The following is a 17,932-nucleotide window of genomic DNA, read 5'->3' as shown; positions in this document are numbered from 1 at the left end:
ACTGTCCCCTGACTTGAGCTGCTGATCCCATGTGCGCTGCCAACTGACCCTGTAACCCCGCTTCCAGTTATCTTGTTATCTGACCCCATGCTCCCTGAGCACTGGTCCCTCCCCGTTGAGCTCCATACCTTCTGACCCCCACCCTTGACCCACATCACTGTCCTGTGTCACCAGACGGGGCGGGCACCATGAACAAGTTACGGCAGAGCCTGCGGCGGAGGAAGCCAGCCTACGTGCCCGAGGCGTCGCGCCCGCACCAGTGGCAGGCAGACGAGGACGCGGTGCGGAAGGGCACGTGCAGCTTCCCGGTCAGGGTGAGTGGGCGCGGCGGGGCGAGGGGGACGGGGTCCGCTGTGCTGTGCGGGTGCGCGGCCTGGCTGGGACACCAGCCCAAGTCGTTTGAAGTTGGTGTTAAAAAGCCTGAGGCCGGCAGTCCTGGCTATCACGGTGAAACCCCGGCTCTACTAGAAATACAACAAATTAGCCTGGCGTGGTGGCGGGCGCCTGTAGTCCCAGCTACTGGGGAGGCTGAGACAGGAGAATCGCTTGAACCCGGGAGGCGGAGATTGCAGTGAGCCGAGATAGCGCCACTGCACTCCAGCCTGGGCGACAGAGCAGACTCTGTTTCAAAAAAAAAAAAAAAAAAAAAACTTGAAGCGTAGTGGTGGCTCACACCTGTAATTCCATCACACTGGGAGGCTGTGGTGGGAGGATTGCTTGAGTCAAGGAGTTCAAGACCAGCCTGGGCAAACACAGGGAGACCCTGTCCCTACAAAAAATAGGCACAGTGGCACGCATCTGTAGTCCCAGCTACTCGCAAGGCTGAGGTGGGAGGCTCACTTGAGTCCAGGAAGGTCGAGGCCGCAGTGAGCCTTAACTGTGCCATTGCACTCCAGCCTAGGCAACAGAGTGATACCCAATCTTGAAAACAAACAAAAAACCAAAACACATTTTTTTGTACCAGCAAACTATTACCTGGAAGCCGTCATGTGGTGTAGCATTTGCAAAGCGCTCTACCGATAAGGACATTCTGGTTTAGCCATACCCTACACTTTTACATTCCTATGAGGGGGAGAGCAGGATTCACGGCGTGGACTGTGGAGCTCAGCCCCTTCCTGGCTGGGTGATGACTGACCATAGTCACAGCCCCTCCACCACCTTACGTTCCCTTCCCCGGAAGCAGACTTTGAATGTGACGGCTTCATTTGGGAGGTGCAGGAAATGGTGTTGGGAGTGAGGAAAGTAAGGCAGCCAGTAAAGGGTGTGTTATTAAAACTGCAGCAGTGTGCAACTGAGCTTTCCCCTGGGAAACTCGAGGCAACAGTCATCCCACCAGCAGATGAGGGAGCTGGGGCTCAGGTACCCTAACTCCCGTCAGTCATTGGGGGGACTGGCCCAGGCTCTTTCTAGCTGCTTTAGGGTAGGCAAAGCAGCTTTGCATGGCCTGTGGCCAGTCCTCACGCACAGAGATGCAAATACTAGCTCTCGGGAGGACCACGGTGCCGGGTTAGGGCCCAGGGATATAGCTAGACCGGAATCACTACTACGTGCTGTGCTTCAGTTTCCCCATCTGCATGTCTAGACCAGGAATGGGGTCTCCACCTTGTAGAGTTGAGATGCAGAATAAATGATTGCATACACATCATGTGCTTAAAATATTGTCTACTGCATGGCAGATGCTCAGTGGACACTGAGAATGAGTGATTACTGTGCTGTTTCATGTCCCCCCCCCCATTCCCTCCAACCCAAGTACCTGGGTCACGTGGAGGTAGAGGAGTCCCGGGGAATGCACGTGTGTGAAGATGCGGTGAAGAAGCTGAAGGCGGTGAGTGAGGGGGCTGCCATGAGGGAGGGGGGGCAAGGTCAGACAGGGAGAGGCACCCTGACCCGGCTCCTTTGTCCCCTTGCCTCCCTCCAGATGGGCCGAAAGTCCGTGAAGTCTGTCCTGTGGGTGTCAGCCGATGGGCTCCGAGTGGTGGACGACAAAACCAAGGTAGGAGGCCTGTGGGGGTGGACGCCAGGGGGCCTGTCTGCTCACCCTGCTGGAATCAGGGCGGAAGACACCTTCCCGCCTCCTCTGCACATCCCTCCCTCAGGGACCTTCTAGACGATGCCGTGTGCTCCCTCTGTCGTCATAACTCAGGAATAAATGCTGTGATTATTTGGGAACTGGCATAGGCTGTGGGTGAGAGAGACTGGAGCAGCTGCCTCAGCTCCAATCCCAGCTTAGGGACCCTGGGCATGAGATTTAACCTCTCTGAGTCTCAGTTGTGTCATCTGAAAAATGCAGATTATAGGCCGGGAGCGGTGGCTCACGCCTGTAATCCCAGTACTTTGGGAGGCCAAGGAGGGTAGATTACCTGAGGTCAGGAGTTTGAGACCAGCCTGGCAATATGGTGAAATCTCATCTCACTAAAAATACAAAAATTACCTGGACATGGTGGTGCGTACCTGTAATCCTAGCTACTTGGGAGGCTGAGGCAGGAGCATCTCTTGAACCAGAGACTTGGAGGTTGCAGTGAGCGGAGATCATGCCATTGCACTCCAGCCTGGGCAACAAGAGCTAAACTCCATCGCAGAAAAACAGGGATTATAACAGACCCTACCATTAAGTGAGAAAGCATATGCAAGTTATTTGAAATGGTGCCTGGCTGGGAGGGCCCCTTGAAGCCAGGAGTTCAAGATCAGCCTGTGAAACATAGCAAGGCTCCATCTATACAAAATAATTTTTTAAAAAATTTAAATGTGGGCTGGGCACGGTGGCTCACGCCTGTAATCCCAGCACTTTGGGAGGCCAGGGCAGGTGGATCACCTGAGGTCACGAGTTCAAGACTAGCCTGGCCAAGATGGTGAAACCCCACCTCTACTAAAAATACAAAAATTAGCCAGATGTGGTGGTGCGTGCCTGTAATCCCAGCTACTTGGGAGGCTTAGGTAGGAGAATCACTTGAACCCAGGAGGCAGAGGTTTCAGTAAGCCAAGATCATGCCACTGCACTCTAGCCTGAGTGACAGAGCAAGACTCCTTCTGGGAAAAAATATATATATATATATTTAAATGGGGTCTAGTACATCGTAACTGCTCAGATCAATGAATGTTAGCCATTAAGTGTTTATTGTCACCCTGCCCAGCCAGAAGGAAGCACTATGGGGCCACAATCTAGGTATCTGTTTGCTCACCTTGAATCCGCTGCCCCCAGCCCAGAGACTGCCCTAGGAGGTGCCCAGGACATGCTGAGAGTTGGGTTAATAACAGAACAAGATCACCACCTTTGCAAGGCAGTTCCCTCAGCCCAAAATACTGTTCCTTGACTTTTTTTCTTAGTTAGTACCTGCTCCAGGAAGCCTTGCCTGACTGACCCCAAGCTGGCTTCTGCCATGCTGGCCCTGACCCCTCTGCCTGTGCCTCCATGGTCCTGGCCCTGACCCCTCTGCCTGGGCCTCCTTCATCACATCCTGGCTATGACTCTGGGCTGCCCATCTCGTGATGGGTCTGATCTTCCCGCCGACCTGGGAGCCCTCTGCAGGCAAGGCACAGGGTGTCTCAGTGACTGCTGGATCCCCACCCTGTTCAGGACTGGATTTCAGCAGACACAGAGAGAATGTTGAGTGAACACTTGAAAGAGAGTTCACACTCTTCTCCTGGCCTCCCCGGCCCCTCCTAGGATCTTCTGGTCGACCAGACCATCGAAAAGGTCTCCTTTTGTGCTCCTGACCGCAACCTGGACAAGGCTTTCTCCTATATCTGCCGTGACGGGACTACCCGCCGCTGGATCTGCCACTGTTTTCTGGCACTGAAGGACTCCGTGAGTATTGCCACAGCTGGCCAACTCTTCCCTCCCATGCCCTGGCATCCCAGCCCCACCCCTACAAGCTTCCTGCATTCAGGCACATCACTCACCTCTGTGTGCCCAGTTTCCTCATCTGGAGAAGAAAGTATACTCACGGTTCCCAATTTAAAGTATTCACGTGAGGGCCGGGTGTGGTGGCTCACACCTGTAATCCCAGCACTTTGGGATGCTGGGGCGGGCGGATTGCCTGAGCTCAGGAGTTCAAGACCACCCTGGACAACATGGTAAAACCCCATCTCTACTGAAATACAAAAAATTAGCTAGGTGTGGTGGTGCACACCTGTAGTCCCAGCTACTTGGGAGGCTGAGGCAGGAGAATCACTTGAGCCCGGGAGGTGGAGGTTGCAGTGAGCCAAAATTGCACCACTGCACTCCAGCTTGGGAGACAGAGTGAGACTCCATCTCAAAAAAAAAGAGTATTGGCCAGGCGTGGTGGTTCACGCCTGTAATCTCAACACTTTGGGAGGCCAAGGCAGGCAGATCACCTGAGGTCGGGAATTCGAGACCAGCCTGGCCAACCTGGTAAAACCCCATCTCTACTAAAAATACAAAAAAAGTAGACAGGCATGGTGGCAGGCGCCTGTGATCCCAGCTACTCCAGAGGCTGAGGTAGGAGAATCACATGAACCCTGGAGACGGAGGTTGCAGTGAGCCAAGACTGCACCACTGCACTCCAGCCTGGGTGACAGAGCGAGACTCTGTCTCAAGAAAACAACAAAAAAAAACTATTTGGGGATGAGAATGAAAGCCGGAAAAGAGCAGGACCATCTCCTGTGGGTAAAGAGTGTGATGTTGGATGAATTCCTTCCTACTTCTGAGGAAGTAGGAAGTTTTAACCATTAAGCAGTAGAATTCCCCAAGTTCAACTTTTTTTTTTTCTTGAGGTGAAATTCACATAAAATTAATCATTTAAAAGTGTACAATTCAATGGCATTTAATACATTTTCAGTGTTGTTTAACCATTGACTTTAGCAGTCCTGAAACATTTTCATCACCGCTAAAGGAGACCCCATCTCCATTCATCAATTCACCCCGTCTCCCCACTACCCCAGCCCCCTGGCAACCACTAATCTGCTTTGTCTCTCTGTGGATTTACCTATTCTGGATATTTCATTTAATGGAATCATATAATATGTGTCTGGCTTCTTTACTTAGTGTAATGTTGTGTTTTTGTTTGTTTTTGAAACAGAGTTTCACTCTTGTTACCCAGGCTGGAGTGCAATGGAGCAATCTCAGCTCACTGCAACCTCTGCCTCCCGGGTTCAAGCAGTTCTCCTGTCTCAGTCTCCCAAGTAGCTGGGATTACAGACATGCACCATCACAGCTGACTAATTTTATAGTTTTAGTAGAGATGGGGTTTCTCCATGCAGGTCAGGTTGGTCTTGAACTCCCGACCTCAGGTGATCCGCCTGCCTCTGCCTCCCAAAGTGCTGGGATTATAGGTGTGAGCCACCCTGCCCGGCAATGTTTTTAATTAATTTATTTAATGAGACAGCGTCTCTCTCTGTCATCAAGGCTGGTGTGCAGTGGTGCAATCTCGCCTCACTGCAACCTGGGTTCAAGTGATTCTCCCACCTCAGCTTCCTGAGTAGCTAGGACTACAGGCACACGCCACCATGCCTGGCTAATTTTTTGTAGAGATGGGATTTCGCCATGTTGCCCAGGCTGGTCTCGAACTCCTGGACTCAAGCGATCCAGTCACCTTGGCCTCCCAAAGTGCTCGGATTACAGGCGTGAGCTGCTTGTATCAGTGGTTCATTCCTTTTTTTGAGACGGAGTCTCGCTCTGTTGCCCCAGGCTGGAGTACAGTGGCACGATCTTGGCTCACTGAAACCTCCGCCTCCAACCTTCAAGTGATTCTCCTGCCGCAGCCTCCCTAGTAGCTGGGATTACAGGTGCGCGCCACCACACCTGGCAAATTTTTGTATTTTTAGTAGAGATGGGGTTTCACCATGTTGGCCAGGCTGGTCTCGAACTCCTGGCCTCAAGTGATTTGCCTGCCTCGGCCTCCTGAAGTGCTGGGATTACAGGTGTGAGCAACTGCAGTCACACCGTCTGATTCTTTTTGTATGTCAAATTTGTAGGCATTGGACTACTTCAGCATGCACACCATTAAGTAGAATTCGTATTTGTTTCCAGATTTTTTTTTCTTCAAAGCGAAAGATATGATTGTCTTAGTTCAGGCTGCTATAACCAGATAGTGTAGACTGTGTGGCTTAAATGACAAACATCTGTTTCCCGCAGTTCTAGAGGCTGGATACCTGAGGTCAGGGTGTCAAATGGCTCATTTCTTGGTGAGGGCTCTTTTCCTGGTTTGCAGATGGATGCCTGCTTTCTGTATCTTCACCTCTCAAGGTGGAGGGGAGATCTCTTGTCTCTTTTTCCTTTTTAAGGGCATTAATCCCGGCCGGACATGGTGGCTCACGCCTGTAATCCCAACACTTTGGGAGGCCCAGGTGGGCAGATCACTCGAGGTCAGGAGTTCGAGTCAAGCCTCGCCAACATCATGAAATCCCATCTCTACTAAAAATACACAAATTAACCAGGTGTGGTGGCGCATGCCTATAATCCCAGCTACTTGAGAGGCTGAGGCAGGAGAATCGCTTGAAGCCAGGAGGTGGAGGTTGCAGTGAGCTGAGGTCATGCCGCTGCACTCCAGCATAGCATCAGAGTAAGACCCCGTCCCAGAAAAAAAATAAATAAATAAGGGCATTAATTCCATCATGAGGACCCCACCTCATGATCTAACATAACTTTTATTGTCTCTCAAAGGCCCACCTCCAAATACCAGCACATTGTGGATGAGGGCTTCAGCGTTAGAACTGAGAGAGACACACACGTTTAGTCTATAGCAATGCACAAGCCTTCGGTGTACAGTCAACGAATTTCGACAACTGCATACACCCATGTAACGAAGCCCCTATCAATATCTAGAAATTGCCACCACCCAGTCATCCCCTCATACACTTTCCAGTCATTCCCCACCCCGTAGGAAACTACCACTATTCTGACTCTTTTTTAGACTCACTCTGTCACCCAAGCTGGAGTGCAGTTGCCCCATCATAGCTGCTTGCAGCCTTGACCTCCTGGGCTCAAGGGAACCTCCCGCCTCAGCCTCCCAAAGTGCTAGGATTACAGGCGAGAGCCACCACTCCTGGCCTGTTCTGACTTTTTTTCACCATAGATTAGTTTTGCCTCTTCTGGAATTTCCAGTAAGTGGAGCCACACAACAGGCTCATTGGTTTCTGGCTTCTCTCACTTGGAGCTGTCATTTCCAGCCCTTCCTTGTGGTGCAGATGAGCACTGAGGCCCAGAGAAGTGCAGAGACTCATCCGGGGCAACCCAGTACCTAGCGGCTATAACCCAGCGCCCCTGGCCCCTGTCCGCACTGCCCAGCGCCTCTAACCCCCGCCCATCCGCTCCCCATAGGGCGAGAGGCTGAGCCACGCTGTGGGCTGTGCTTTTGCCGCCTGCCTGGAGCGAAAACAGCGACGGGAGAAGGAATGTGGGGTCACGGCCGCCTTCGATGCCAGCCGCACCAGCTTCGCCCGCGAGGGCTCCTTCCGCCTGTCTGGGGGTGGACGGCCTGCTGAGCGAGAGGCCCCGGACAAGAAGAAAGGTGGGTGTTGCCCTGAGCGCCAGCAGAGCACAGAGTGGGCACAGGGTACCCAGTATTGGGGCAGGGAGCTGCAGAGGTGCAGAGACTCAACAGTTTACAAAGTAGGGGATGCTTCAGGCCAAGCGCCATGGTTCACACCTGTAATCCCAGCACTTTGAGAGGCCGAGATGGGCGGATTGCTTGAGGTCAGAAGTTTGAGACCAGCCTGCGCGACATGGTAAAACCTCGTCTCTACTAAAAATACAAAAATTAACCGGGCATGGTGGCCTACGCCTGTAATCCCAACTACTTGGGAGGCTGAGGCAGGAGGATCGCTGGAACCCTGGAGGCAGAGGTTGCAGTGAGCCGAGATCACGCCACTGCACTCCAGCCTGGGCAATAGAGTGAGACTCTGTCTCAAAAAATAAATAAATAAATAAAGCAACTTCCATGGAAAGAGTTCTCTGGGCAATATTCTAAGGGCGCACCAAGTGGTTTACTATCCACCAATTCGGGGCTTTTCGAGGCTTTTCTTTTTTTGTTTGTGTTTTTTTTTGAGACGGAGTCTCGCTCTGTCAACCAGGCTGGAGTGCAATGGTGTGATCTAGGCTCACTGCGCCCTCCACCTCCCGGGTTCAAGCAATTCTGCCTCAGCCTCCCGAGTAGTTAGGATTACAGGCATGGCTAATTTTTGTATTTTTAGTAGAGATGGGGTTTCACCATGTTGGCCTCAACTCCTGACCTCAGGTGAGCCACCGCGCCTGGCCTTCTCAGGGCTTTTCAACCTGTGTATTAAGACCTGGGAAGCCAATTTGCTGTACTGTGGCTGGCATTTTTTGTTTTGTTTTGTTGTCTGAGTTGAGGTCTAATTCTGTTGCCCAGGCTGTAGTGCAGTGGTGTAATCACAGCTCCCTGCAGCCTCAAACTGCTGGGCTCAAGTAATCCTCCTGCCTCAGCCTCCATGTAGCTGGGAATATAGGCACAAGCCACAGCATCTGGCTAATTTTATTTTTATATTTTGTAGAACTGGGATCTTGCTGTGTTTCCCAGGCTGGTCTCAAACTCCTGGCCTCAAACGATCCTCCCACCTCAGCCTCCCAAAGCACTGGTATTATAGGTGTGGACAACTGGGCCCAGCCCATGTGGCTGACATTTAAAAAAATGAAATCAACCTGGGCAACATAGGGAAACCCTGTCTCTACAAATCATTAAAAAATTAGCCAGTCGTGGTGGTGCAACCTGTGGTCCCAGCTCCTCAGGAGGCTGAGGCAGGAGGATCACCTGGGCCCAGGAGGTAGAGGCTGCAGAGAGCTGCAATTGCACCACCACACTCCAACCTGGGTGACAGAGTGAGACCCTGTCTCAAAAAAAAAAAATTAATTTAAAAACAATGAAATAGAGAATCATAGAAAATATCAGAGTATATTGAGTGGCATAAGGGTTAAATATAATTTAATGATACTTTTATTTGAGAGAGAGTGTGTGTGTGTGTGCACGCATGTGTAAGAGGCTACCATATAAAAGATATCTCTTAACTCTGGATTGCCATCAAGAAAGTTTGAAACATACTTGGTAAAACTAACTTTCTAGGTAAATGGTTAAATACTTTGTAAGTTCTAAAACTCTGTGTGTGTGTGTGTGTGTGTTTAAAATATAATTGTATGTATGTCCTGAGTCACCATATAATTAATTTATTTATTAATTTATTAATTTATTTATTTATTTTACTGTGAATTTAAGTTCTTTGGGAAAACACTACTTAGAATTTACAAAGAATTTACCATTGGGAACTGATCCTGATTAAGGGAGACTAATGAGGTTTGACAGGTATTAATAGATGCGAGATGTGATCCTGAATTAGATCCTGGATTGTAAGGGGAAAAAAAAGAACATCTTTTTTTTGAGACAGAGTCTCTCTCCATCACCCAGGCTGGAATGCAGTAGTGCCATCTCAGCTCACTGCAACCTCTGCCTCCTGGTTTCAAGACATTTATGTGTCTCAGCCTCCTGAGTAGCTGGGATTACAGGTGCCCGCCACCACGTCCAGCTAAGTTTTTTTTTTTTTTTTTGAGACAGAGTCTTGCTCTATTGCCCAGGCTTGAGTGCAATGGTGCGATCTCGGCTCACTGCAACCTCTGCCTCCCGGGTTCAAGTGATTCTCCTGCCTCAGCCTCCAGAGTAGCTGGAATCCCAGGCGTGTGCCACCACACCCAGCTAATCTTTTTTTGTATTTTTAGTAGAGATGGTGTTTCACCATGTTGGCAAGGCTGGTCTTGAACTCCTGGCCTCAACTGATCCCCCCACCTCGGCCTCTCAAAGTGCTGGGATTACAGGCATGAACCACTGTGTCCAGGCATGCTTTTGTTGGATTCCAAAACATTTAACATTCACTACCTAAACTGACCCTCTCAGAAGCTTGGGAGGTAGCACTGAGATGTTTATCCCAGGTTTCTAGTTGGCAAACTGGAGCCCAGAGAGGGGAGGGGACTTCCTGAGGTCACACAGTGAGTGGAGGCAGAGGAGGTTTCCTGGTTCCAACCTGTCCTGGGCTGTTTCCACTGCCTTGGGCCAGGCCTGCATGGGTGCCCCATTGCGTCACGATGGGAGAAGCAGCAATGGGCGACATCCTTATGGGAGGGTCTCTCTGGGCCTGAGTTTAATCTCCATGGCATTCAGGCCGCAGCTCGGGGAGGCCCTGGTAGGAGGGTAGGTGTGTGTTTGTGGTTTGGCAGGGGTGAGGGCAGCCCTGCCCTTGAAGAGCCTGCCTCTCCTGCTGAGTGGGGAGGTCAGGTTTCCTCCCAGAGTACAGAGAACAGTCTCAGAGTGGAGGGAGCCAGGCTGAGAGCCTGGAACAATCTGGAAAGCTTCTCAGAGGATGAAGCATCCAAGCCATGTCTAGAATGACTGGAGGAAGGGAGGAGCTACTTGAGGTGGGAAGAAGGCTGGGAGGTGGGAGACAGAGGGGAACAGACAGTGACAGAGAAAGACAACATGATATGGAGAGACAGGTCAGAGGGAGACAGGGCGGGCAGTCATTTGGAGCATGGGGTCCAGAGTCAGCCTGCCCCTTCCTAGCAGTAGGACTTGGGCACATCACACTGGGCCTTTGCTGGGTCTCAGTTTCCACATCTGTAAAATGAGAATCATATCAACCCCATGGGTAGTCATGTGGATTGAATGAGTGAATACTTGCAAAGCATCTGGAACAATGCCTGATACGTTGTTCCAGCACCAAATCAGTGTTTGTTAAGTGATCAAAAAGGGAGATAGAGGGTCTTAGAGGGAAGAATGGTGAGAGCAGCAGGGCAAGACAGAAAGGGGCAGGAAGCTGGAGAGACACAGAGGGTGAGCCTGGGGGACGGTTTTCCAAGAGCCTCCTGGGGAAGGGGATCATGACTTGGGTGGGGGTGAGGGATATCTCAGGGCTTTGACTAGCTTGTCTTAAGGGCAGGACTCACTGGGCAAGGAAGGCAGCCTTGGAGAATGATCAAGAGAACCAGGTGGGAGAGGCCTTGCATGCCATGGTGAGATATCTAACCATCCATCTCCCCCATGTCTCCAGCAGAGGCAGCAGCTGCCCCCACTGTGGCTCCTGGCCCTGCCCAGCCTGGGCACGTGTCCCCGACACCAGCTACCACATCCCCTGGTGAGAAGGGTGAGGCAGGCACCCCTGTGGCTGCAGGCACCACTGCCGCCGCCATCCCCCGGCGCCATGCACCCCTGGAGCAGCTGGTTCGCCAGGGCTCCTTCCGTGGGTTCCCAGCACTCAGCCAGAAGAACTCGCCTTTCAAACGGCAGCTGAGCCTACGGCTGAATGAGCTGCCATCCACGCTGCAGCGCCGCACTGACTTCCAGGTGAAGGGCACAGGTGAGCCCTGGGCCCAGTGGGAAACGGCGTTGGAATCAATTGGCACTATCTGATGTGGGCAAGGGATAGAGGCGAGATGGTTCACACTGTGATTGATTTGCACTGTCTGCCATGGGCAAGGGAGAGGAAAGAGATAGCACAAATCAGGATTGATAAGCCGTGTCTGCTCTGAGTAAGGGGTAGTAGAAAGGCATCACAAGTTATGATCAGTTAGCAATGTCTGGTGTGGTTAAGGAAAAGGAGAAAGATGACACACATCATGATTAGTTAGCAAAGTCGGCTATGGACAAAGAAGTCAGGCATGGATAAGGAAGTTTGCCATGGGCCAGGGAAAGAAGAGAAGCAACACCATTGGCCTGTTTTTGCTCAGGAGTAGACTGAAGCACTACAGGTTAATGCTCCCTCCCTCCAAGCATTCACCTATGAGATCTGGCTAGGTGAAGGATACAGGTATTCCTCAGGCTCTGAGGAAAGGAGGATTGTGATGGATTAGAAATGTCTGCCTAGGGCAGGGAGCATCAAGGGATGGCAAAAAAGGCATCACAAGTCATGATCAATTAGCAATATCTGCTGTGGTTAAGGGAAACGAGAAAGATGGCACACATCATGATTGGTTAGCAGTCATGTTCTCCATACAGTGTGTGTCATGGGCAAGGGAGAAGAGAGAGTAGCAAGAGTGTTATGTTTTTACCCAAAGGGGAGACTCCCAGAATTTGGTCAGTAGAAACATGACATGCAGGGCACCAGTGAGCTCAGAGATCCCAGGGGTCAGGGGCATAGTGATGGATCAGGAACATTTGTTGTAGGCACAGAGTTGAGCAGAGGCAGTACCCATCACGAAAAGGAGCGGCACATCATAATTGATTGGCATTGTCTGCCATGGCTGGTGGTAAGAGAGAGGAGATATAAAGGTCCTGTTTTACTTGGAGGGAAGATGGAGTTACAAGGATCTGTTTCTTCTAGCACTTGGCCAGGGGAGCCATGAGGTCTGGACAGGTGACGGGTAAGGTGAGCAAAGAGCTCCGTGGGGGAAAAAAGCATCATGTTTGATTACTAATGTCTGCCATGGGCCAGGGAAAGGAGACAGGTGGTGTACATCATGATCTAAAAGTGATGTCTAGCCAAGTGCAGTGGCTCATGCCTGTAGTCTCAGCACTTTGGGAGGCCAAGGCAGGCAGATCACTTGAGCCCAAGAGGGGCTCAAGGATCCCTTGAGGCAGATCACTTGGCTAAACCCTGTCTCTACAAAAAAATACAAAAACTAGCCTGGTGTGGTGGCACATGCCTGTAGTCTCAGCTACTCAGGAGGCTGAGGAAGGAGAATTGCTTCAGCCCAGCTGCAGTGAGCTAAGATTGCGCCACTTCACTCCAGCCTGGGCAACAGAGTGAGAACCTGTCTCAAAAAAAAAAAAATTAAGAGCAATCTCTGCCATAGGGAAGGAAGATAGAGGTGGCACGCTACTGAGTTTTTGCCTGAGGGAGGCAGGCAGAAGGGCTGTCTTCCCCACCAGCAGCCAGTGAACCCATGTGGTCTGGCCCACTCTCTTGCTCCTGCATGCCAAATCTGCATCGCCTACCCGTTATGGCCTCGGGGATTGATGTGGGAGGGTGTTGAGCTGTATCCAGGAGGCTGGGCTGCTCCAAAAGGTAACCGGTGAGCAGATGCCAACCCTTGTTGAGAGTGACGCACGCTCCCTCCATGCCTGCAGCATTCCTGGGCCATCACACACCCTCACATTTGCTGTCCTTACGCAGCCTGACATCAGGCACACTCCCCAGGCTGTCACACGCGCTCCTGAGAGGTGGCAGGAGCTCCAGGCTTTATTTGGAAGCCTCACACTCCTGTGGCCAGCTGCACGCTTATTTGGATGTGACTTGCCACACAGAAATTTCACATACTCACATAGACATTGCACCCCCCCACACACATGTCACACATGCTCAGAAGTCACAAACTCACAGTCAGGTATACTCTCAAGTCACACACACTCCAAAATCACAGAGTCAGAAGTCACACATGGCCAGACGTGGTGGCTCACACCTGTAATCCCAGCACTTTGGGAGGCTGAGGCAGGAGGATCACTTGAGCTCAGGAGTTTGAGACCAGCCTGGGCAACACAGCAAGATCTCATCTCCACAAAAAAATTTTAAAAATTAACCTTTATTGTTAACCAGGTGCAGTGGCATGCACCTGTAGTCCCAGCTACTCAGGAAGATTGCTTGAGCCTGGGAGGCGGAGGTTGCAGTGAACTAAGATTGTGCCACTACACTCCAGCCTGGGCAACAGAGCGAGACCCTGTGTCAAAAATAAATAAATAAATATTTTTAAAAAAGAAACACACTCAGATTTACACACCTTCACAGACCACACACCCAGATTTATGCAAACTCCAAAGCCACATGTGCAGGTCCATGCACACCTGCAAACACACTCATACATCACACGGCAGATGCACTCACACCTGGGAGTCACGCATCAGGACGCCACACACCCGGACCCCAGTCACACTCTCAGAAGCTGCATTCCTGTTTGGACGAACATGCACAATCATTGTCGACATTGGCTGTCCCACCCGGGCGCCCCCGCAGCACACCTGCAGACTCCTACGGCCAGTTCTGATGTTCACTGGAGCATCTACATGGTCCCTTGGAGACAGCCATTGGCTAAAACATCACAGACATGTGTCACATACCACACATGGGAGTCCTTAATTGTTTATTTGGATGGTACCTTTGCTCATCACAAGCCCTCACGGGGCCGCCATGCCTGCTCAGTGTCTCCTGCCTTGCTGGCACAGGCGTATCTCTGCTCTCATGATGTTTGCCATAGATCAGCCTGGGTGGGGTGATAGGACCCCACTTCTCTGCCCAAAGCTGGACAAATGATCCCCAGCCAGTGAGCGGCCATGCCACAATCCATTCAGACTGGGCCCATGTCCTTGCCATGCACGTGGTTGGGCATATTTTTAAACTAATATATGTTGCTAAGTGTTTTAGACAACTCTTCTGGTTTGTGGCCACACACAAATCTTGAGGTCCTTGGTTTGGGGTCCCTGTTACTGTCAGCCGTCAAATGTCACACACTAACTCGGTCGTTCTGCCGCTCAGATGTGACACACACATATGCACAGTTATTTGGCGGTCATGGCCACTTAGTTACTACAGTGGGAAAGGATCCAGGTCAGAAGAGAGGGCCACCGAGGGCGGGGGGTAGAGGGCGGGGCTGCGGCAGGGTCTGGGCCTGTTTGCTGACCTCTGTCCTGCCCTGCTTCCCAGTGCCTGAGATGGAGCCTCCTGGTGCCGGCGACAGTGACAGCATCAACGCTCTGTGCACACAGATCAGTTCATCTTTTGCCAGTGCTGGAGCGCCAGCACCAGGGCCACCACCTGCCACAACAGGTAAAGCCAGGCTTTCTGCTGGGCAGACACCCTGCATATCCCTCCTGTATCCCCTCCTCTATCCAGGGCTACCCAGACACTCCAGGGGTCTTGGGATCCTACAGGCTTAGAACCATGGATCACCTCAGAGCCAGGGGATCATCCTACAACCATGGATCATCTTAGAGCCATGGGATTACCTGAGAATCATGCGATTACTTTAGAACCATGGATCATCTTAGAGCCAGGGGATCATCCTAGATCCGTGGATCATCTTAGAGCCACGGGATTACCTGAGAATCATGCAATCACCTTAAAAGCAGGGATCATCTTAGAGCCAAGGGATCAGCCTAGAACCATGGGATTATCTGAGAATCGTGTGATCATCTTAGAGCCATGGATCATCTTAGAGCCAGGGGATCATCCTAGATCTGTGGTTCATCTTAGAGCCATAGGATTACCTAAGAATCATGTGATCACCTTAGACCCAGGGATCATCTTAGAGCCAGGGGATTATCCTAGAACCATGGATCATCTTAGAGCCATGGAATTATCTGAGAATCATGTGATCACCTTAGAGCCATGGATCATCTCAGAGCCCTTGATCATTTTAGAGCCACGGGATCCCCTTAGAACCATGGGATCATCCTAGAACTATGGATCATCTTAGAGCCATAGGATCACCTTAGAAACACAGATCATCTTAGAGCCAGAGGATCATCCTAGAACCAAGGATCATCTTAGAGCCGTGGGATTACCTGAGAATCAAGTGATCACTTTAGAACCATGAATTATCTTAGAGATACAGGATCATTGTAGAGCCATGGGGTCATCTCAGAGGCATGCACTCATGCTAGAATCTTGGGATCACCTTAGAGCCCAGAGATCGTTTCAAAACCATGGAATCCTTGAGAACCATGTATCATCTTAGAGCCATGGGCTTATCCTAGAACCACAGGTGCACCTTAGAATCTCAAACACTGTAAATGTAGAACTCGAGAATCTTAGAAAGCCCAACCCTAAACTGTCAAACCTTACTATGTTAGGATACTATTATACATGTGGAGAAAGATCCATGCAATCTTAGAATCTTAACTCCTAAAACAATACATTCTGAAGGTATTAGAAAATCAAGGGTGATATTCAAAATAGTGAATACCAGCTGGGTGTGGTGGCTCATGCCTGTAATCCTAGTACTTTGGGAGGCCGAGGCAGGGGGATTACTTGAGGTAGGAGTTCGAGTCCAGCCTGGGCAACATGTTGAAACCTCGCCTCTACTAAAAATACAAAAAATCAGCCGGGCGTGATGGTGCGCGCCTGTAATCCCAGCTACTCAGGAGGCTGAGGCATGAGAATTGCTTGAACCTGGGAGGCAGAGGTTGCAGTGAGCCCAGATAGGGCATCCCTGGGCAACAGAGTGAGACTCTCTCAAAACAAACAGACAACAAACAAAACAAAATAGTGAATCCTAGGCTTGGCACTGACCAGTCAGAAGGGTAGTGGGGCTAGAAGGATGTCAGTCCTACTTAGACTTTCTCATCATAGGGCCTTAGAAGCTCAGAATTGTATGTTCTTAGCACTCCAGAACCATTACATGGTCCAGAATGGTGAAGTCACTCGCCTGAAGTCAGCAAGCTCGGGAGGTGCAGAGCTGGGATTCAGAGGCAGGCGGTCTGGCTCCAGAGTCCGTGCTCTGATCCCCACACCATGCCAGTTCCCAGCCTGGGGTTCTTCTGCTGAAGCCGTTGCCCCCTCCCTCACCTGTCCCTCTCCTCTCTCCAGGGACTTCTGCCTGGGGTGAGCCCTCCGTGCCCCCTGCAGCTGCCTTCCAGCCTGGGCACAAGCGGACACCTTCAGAGGCTGAGCGATGGCTGGAGGAGGTGTCACAGGTGGCCAAGGCCCAGCAGCAGCAGCAACAGCAGCAGCAACAGCAGCAGCAACAGCAGCAGCAGCAGCAGCAGCAAGCAGCCTCAGTGGCCCCAGTGCCCACCATGCCTCCTGCTCTGCAGCCTTTCCCCGCCCCCGTGGGGCCCTTTGACGCTGCACCTGCCCAAGTGGCCGTGTTCCTGCCACCCCCACACATGCAGCCCCCTTTTGTGCCCGCCTACCCGGGCTTGGGCTACCCACCGATGCCCCGGGTGCCCGTGGTGGGCATCACACCCTCACAGATGGTGGCAAACGCCTTCTGCTCAGCCGCCCAGCTCCAGCCTCAGCCTGCCACCCTGCTTGGGAAAGCTGGGGCCTTCCCGCCCCCTGCCATACCCAGTGCCCCTGGGAGCCAGGCCCGCCCTCGCCCCAATGGGGCCCCCTGGCCCCCTGAGCCAGCGCCTGCCCCAGCTCCAGAGTTGGACCCCTTTGAGGCCCAGTGGGCGGCATTAGAAGGCAAAGCCACTGTAGAGAAACCCTCCAACCCCTTTTCTGGTGACCTGCAAAAGACATTCGAGATTGAACTGTAGCCCGAGCCGCCCCACCCACTCCATCATCTCCAGGTGCCCCACGCCTGGGGGTGGAGGCACAACCTCTCCCCTAACCCTGCTCCCTGGGGCTGCGCCCCTCAACACCCTCTCAACACCCCCCTCACTCAACCACCCCGACAACCACTACAGAACCAACATTGTGACGCCCAGGTTGCAACAGGATGGAATTCAGGGACGGACCCAGCCTGGCTAAGGGAACCATTTCACTGCCGGACTTAGGCTGGCAATGCCCCCTTCCCCAACCCCAGACACAGGGGTTGGCCACAATCCCACTGAATGCCCTTGGTTCACACTCCATTTCCCAGTTTCTGTTGACCCCCACCTTCCAGTGTTGGACAGGATGGAGGGGGGACACTTGCTTAGGGGCTCTCCTGGGCCCCACACCAGTGCCCACCCCAAATCTGGTCGTCTCCTCCCCCCATGCACAGCACAAGCTAAGGGCTGCCCTCTGCCCACACGCTGCGTTCACTGCCAATGCTGTACTCACCTCCATCACCCTCCAACTTTGGGGCCTATGTCTTCCTTGGGCCAAGGTCTCATGGGGGCTAGGGCCAAGTTGGGGGCCCAGGAGGCGGGGAGGGGGGAGGAGGAGAAGATGCGCAGTTACCTCATGTCGGTGCCCGCTGGGGAGGGGTCCAGGAAGAAGGGGAAGGGGTGCCTGGCGGGTACTTTTCTATCTTTTATTTCCAGATTTTTTTTGTATCTAAACTTGAAGATTTGTATTATACAAGGACAGCCAATAAAGGAAGAATATAATGCTG

General features: G+C 51.8%; 1 protein-coding gene across 5 annotated transcripts in view; it reads left to right on the top strand.

Annotated features, from left to right (window-relative positions):
- Nucleotides 1-17,932, top strand: part of NUMBL (NUMB like endocytic adaptor protein) — a 25,018-nt gene extending 7,086 nt beyond the window's left edge. For 2 of the 5 annotated variants that reach the window (XM_054674145.1, XM_016936028.3), the window contains exons 3-9: nucleotides 175-314; nucleotides 1,751-1,993; nucleotides 3,665-3,805; nucleotides 7,280-7,469; nucleotides 11,011-11,316; nucleotides 14,593-14,715; nucleotides 16,477-17,932. In XM_054674145.1, the coding sequence (XP_054530120.1) occupies nucleotides 175-314; nucleotides 1,751-1,993; nucleotides 3,665-3,805; nucleotides 7,280-7,469; nucleotides 11,011-11,316; nucleotides 14,593-14,715; nucleotides 16,477-17,150 (1,817 nt within the window). In that variant the 3' untranslated portion in view covers nucleotides 17,151-17,932. The remainder of the gene's footprint in view (nucleotides 1-174; nucleotides 315-1,750; nucleotides 1,994-3,664; nucleotides 3,806-7,279; nucleotides 7,470-11,010; nucleotides 11,317-14,592; nucleotides 14,716-16,476) is intronic. The other 3 variants (XM_054674144.1, XM_016936029.3, XM_054674143.1) reach the window with 3 other exon arrangements.

The sequence above is a fragment of the Pan troglodytes genome, chromosome 20 (genome assembly GCF_028858775.2).
Source record: "Pan troglodytes isolate AG18354 chromosome 20, NHGRI_mPanTro3-v2.0_pri, whole genome shotgun sequence".
Taxonomy (NCBI): Eukaryota; Metazoa; Chordata; class Mammalia; order Primates; family Hominidae; genus Pan; species Pan troglodytes.
This window is presented reverse-complemented; position numbering and strand designations above follow the sequence as displayed.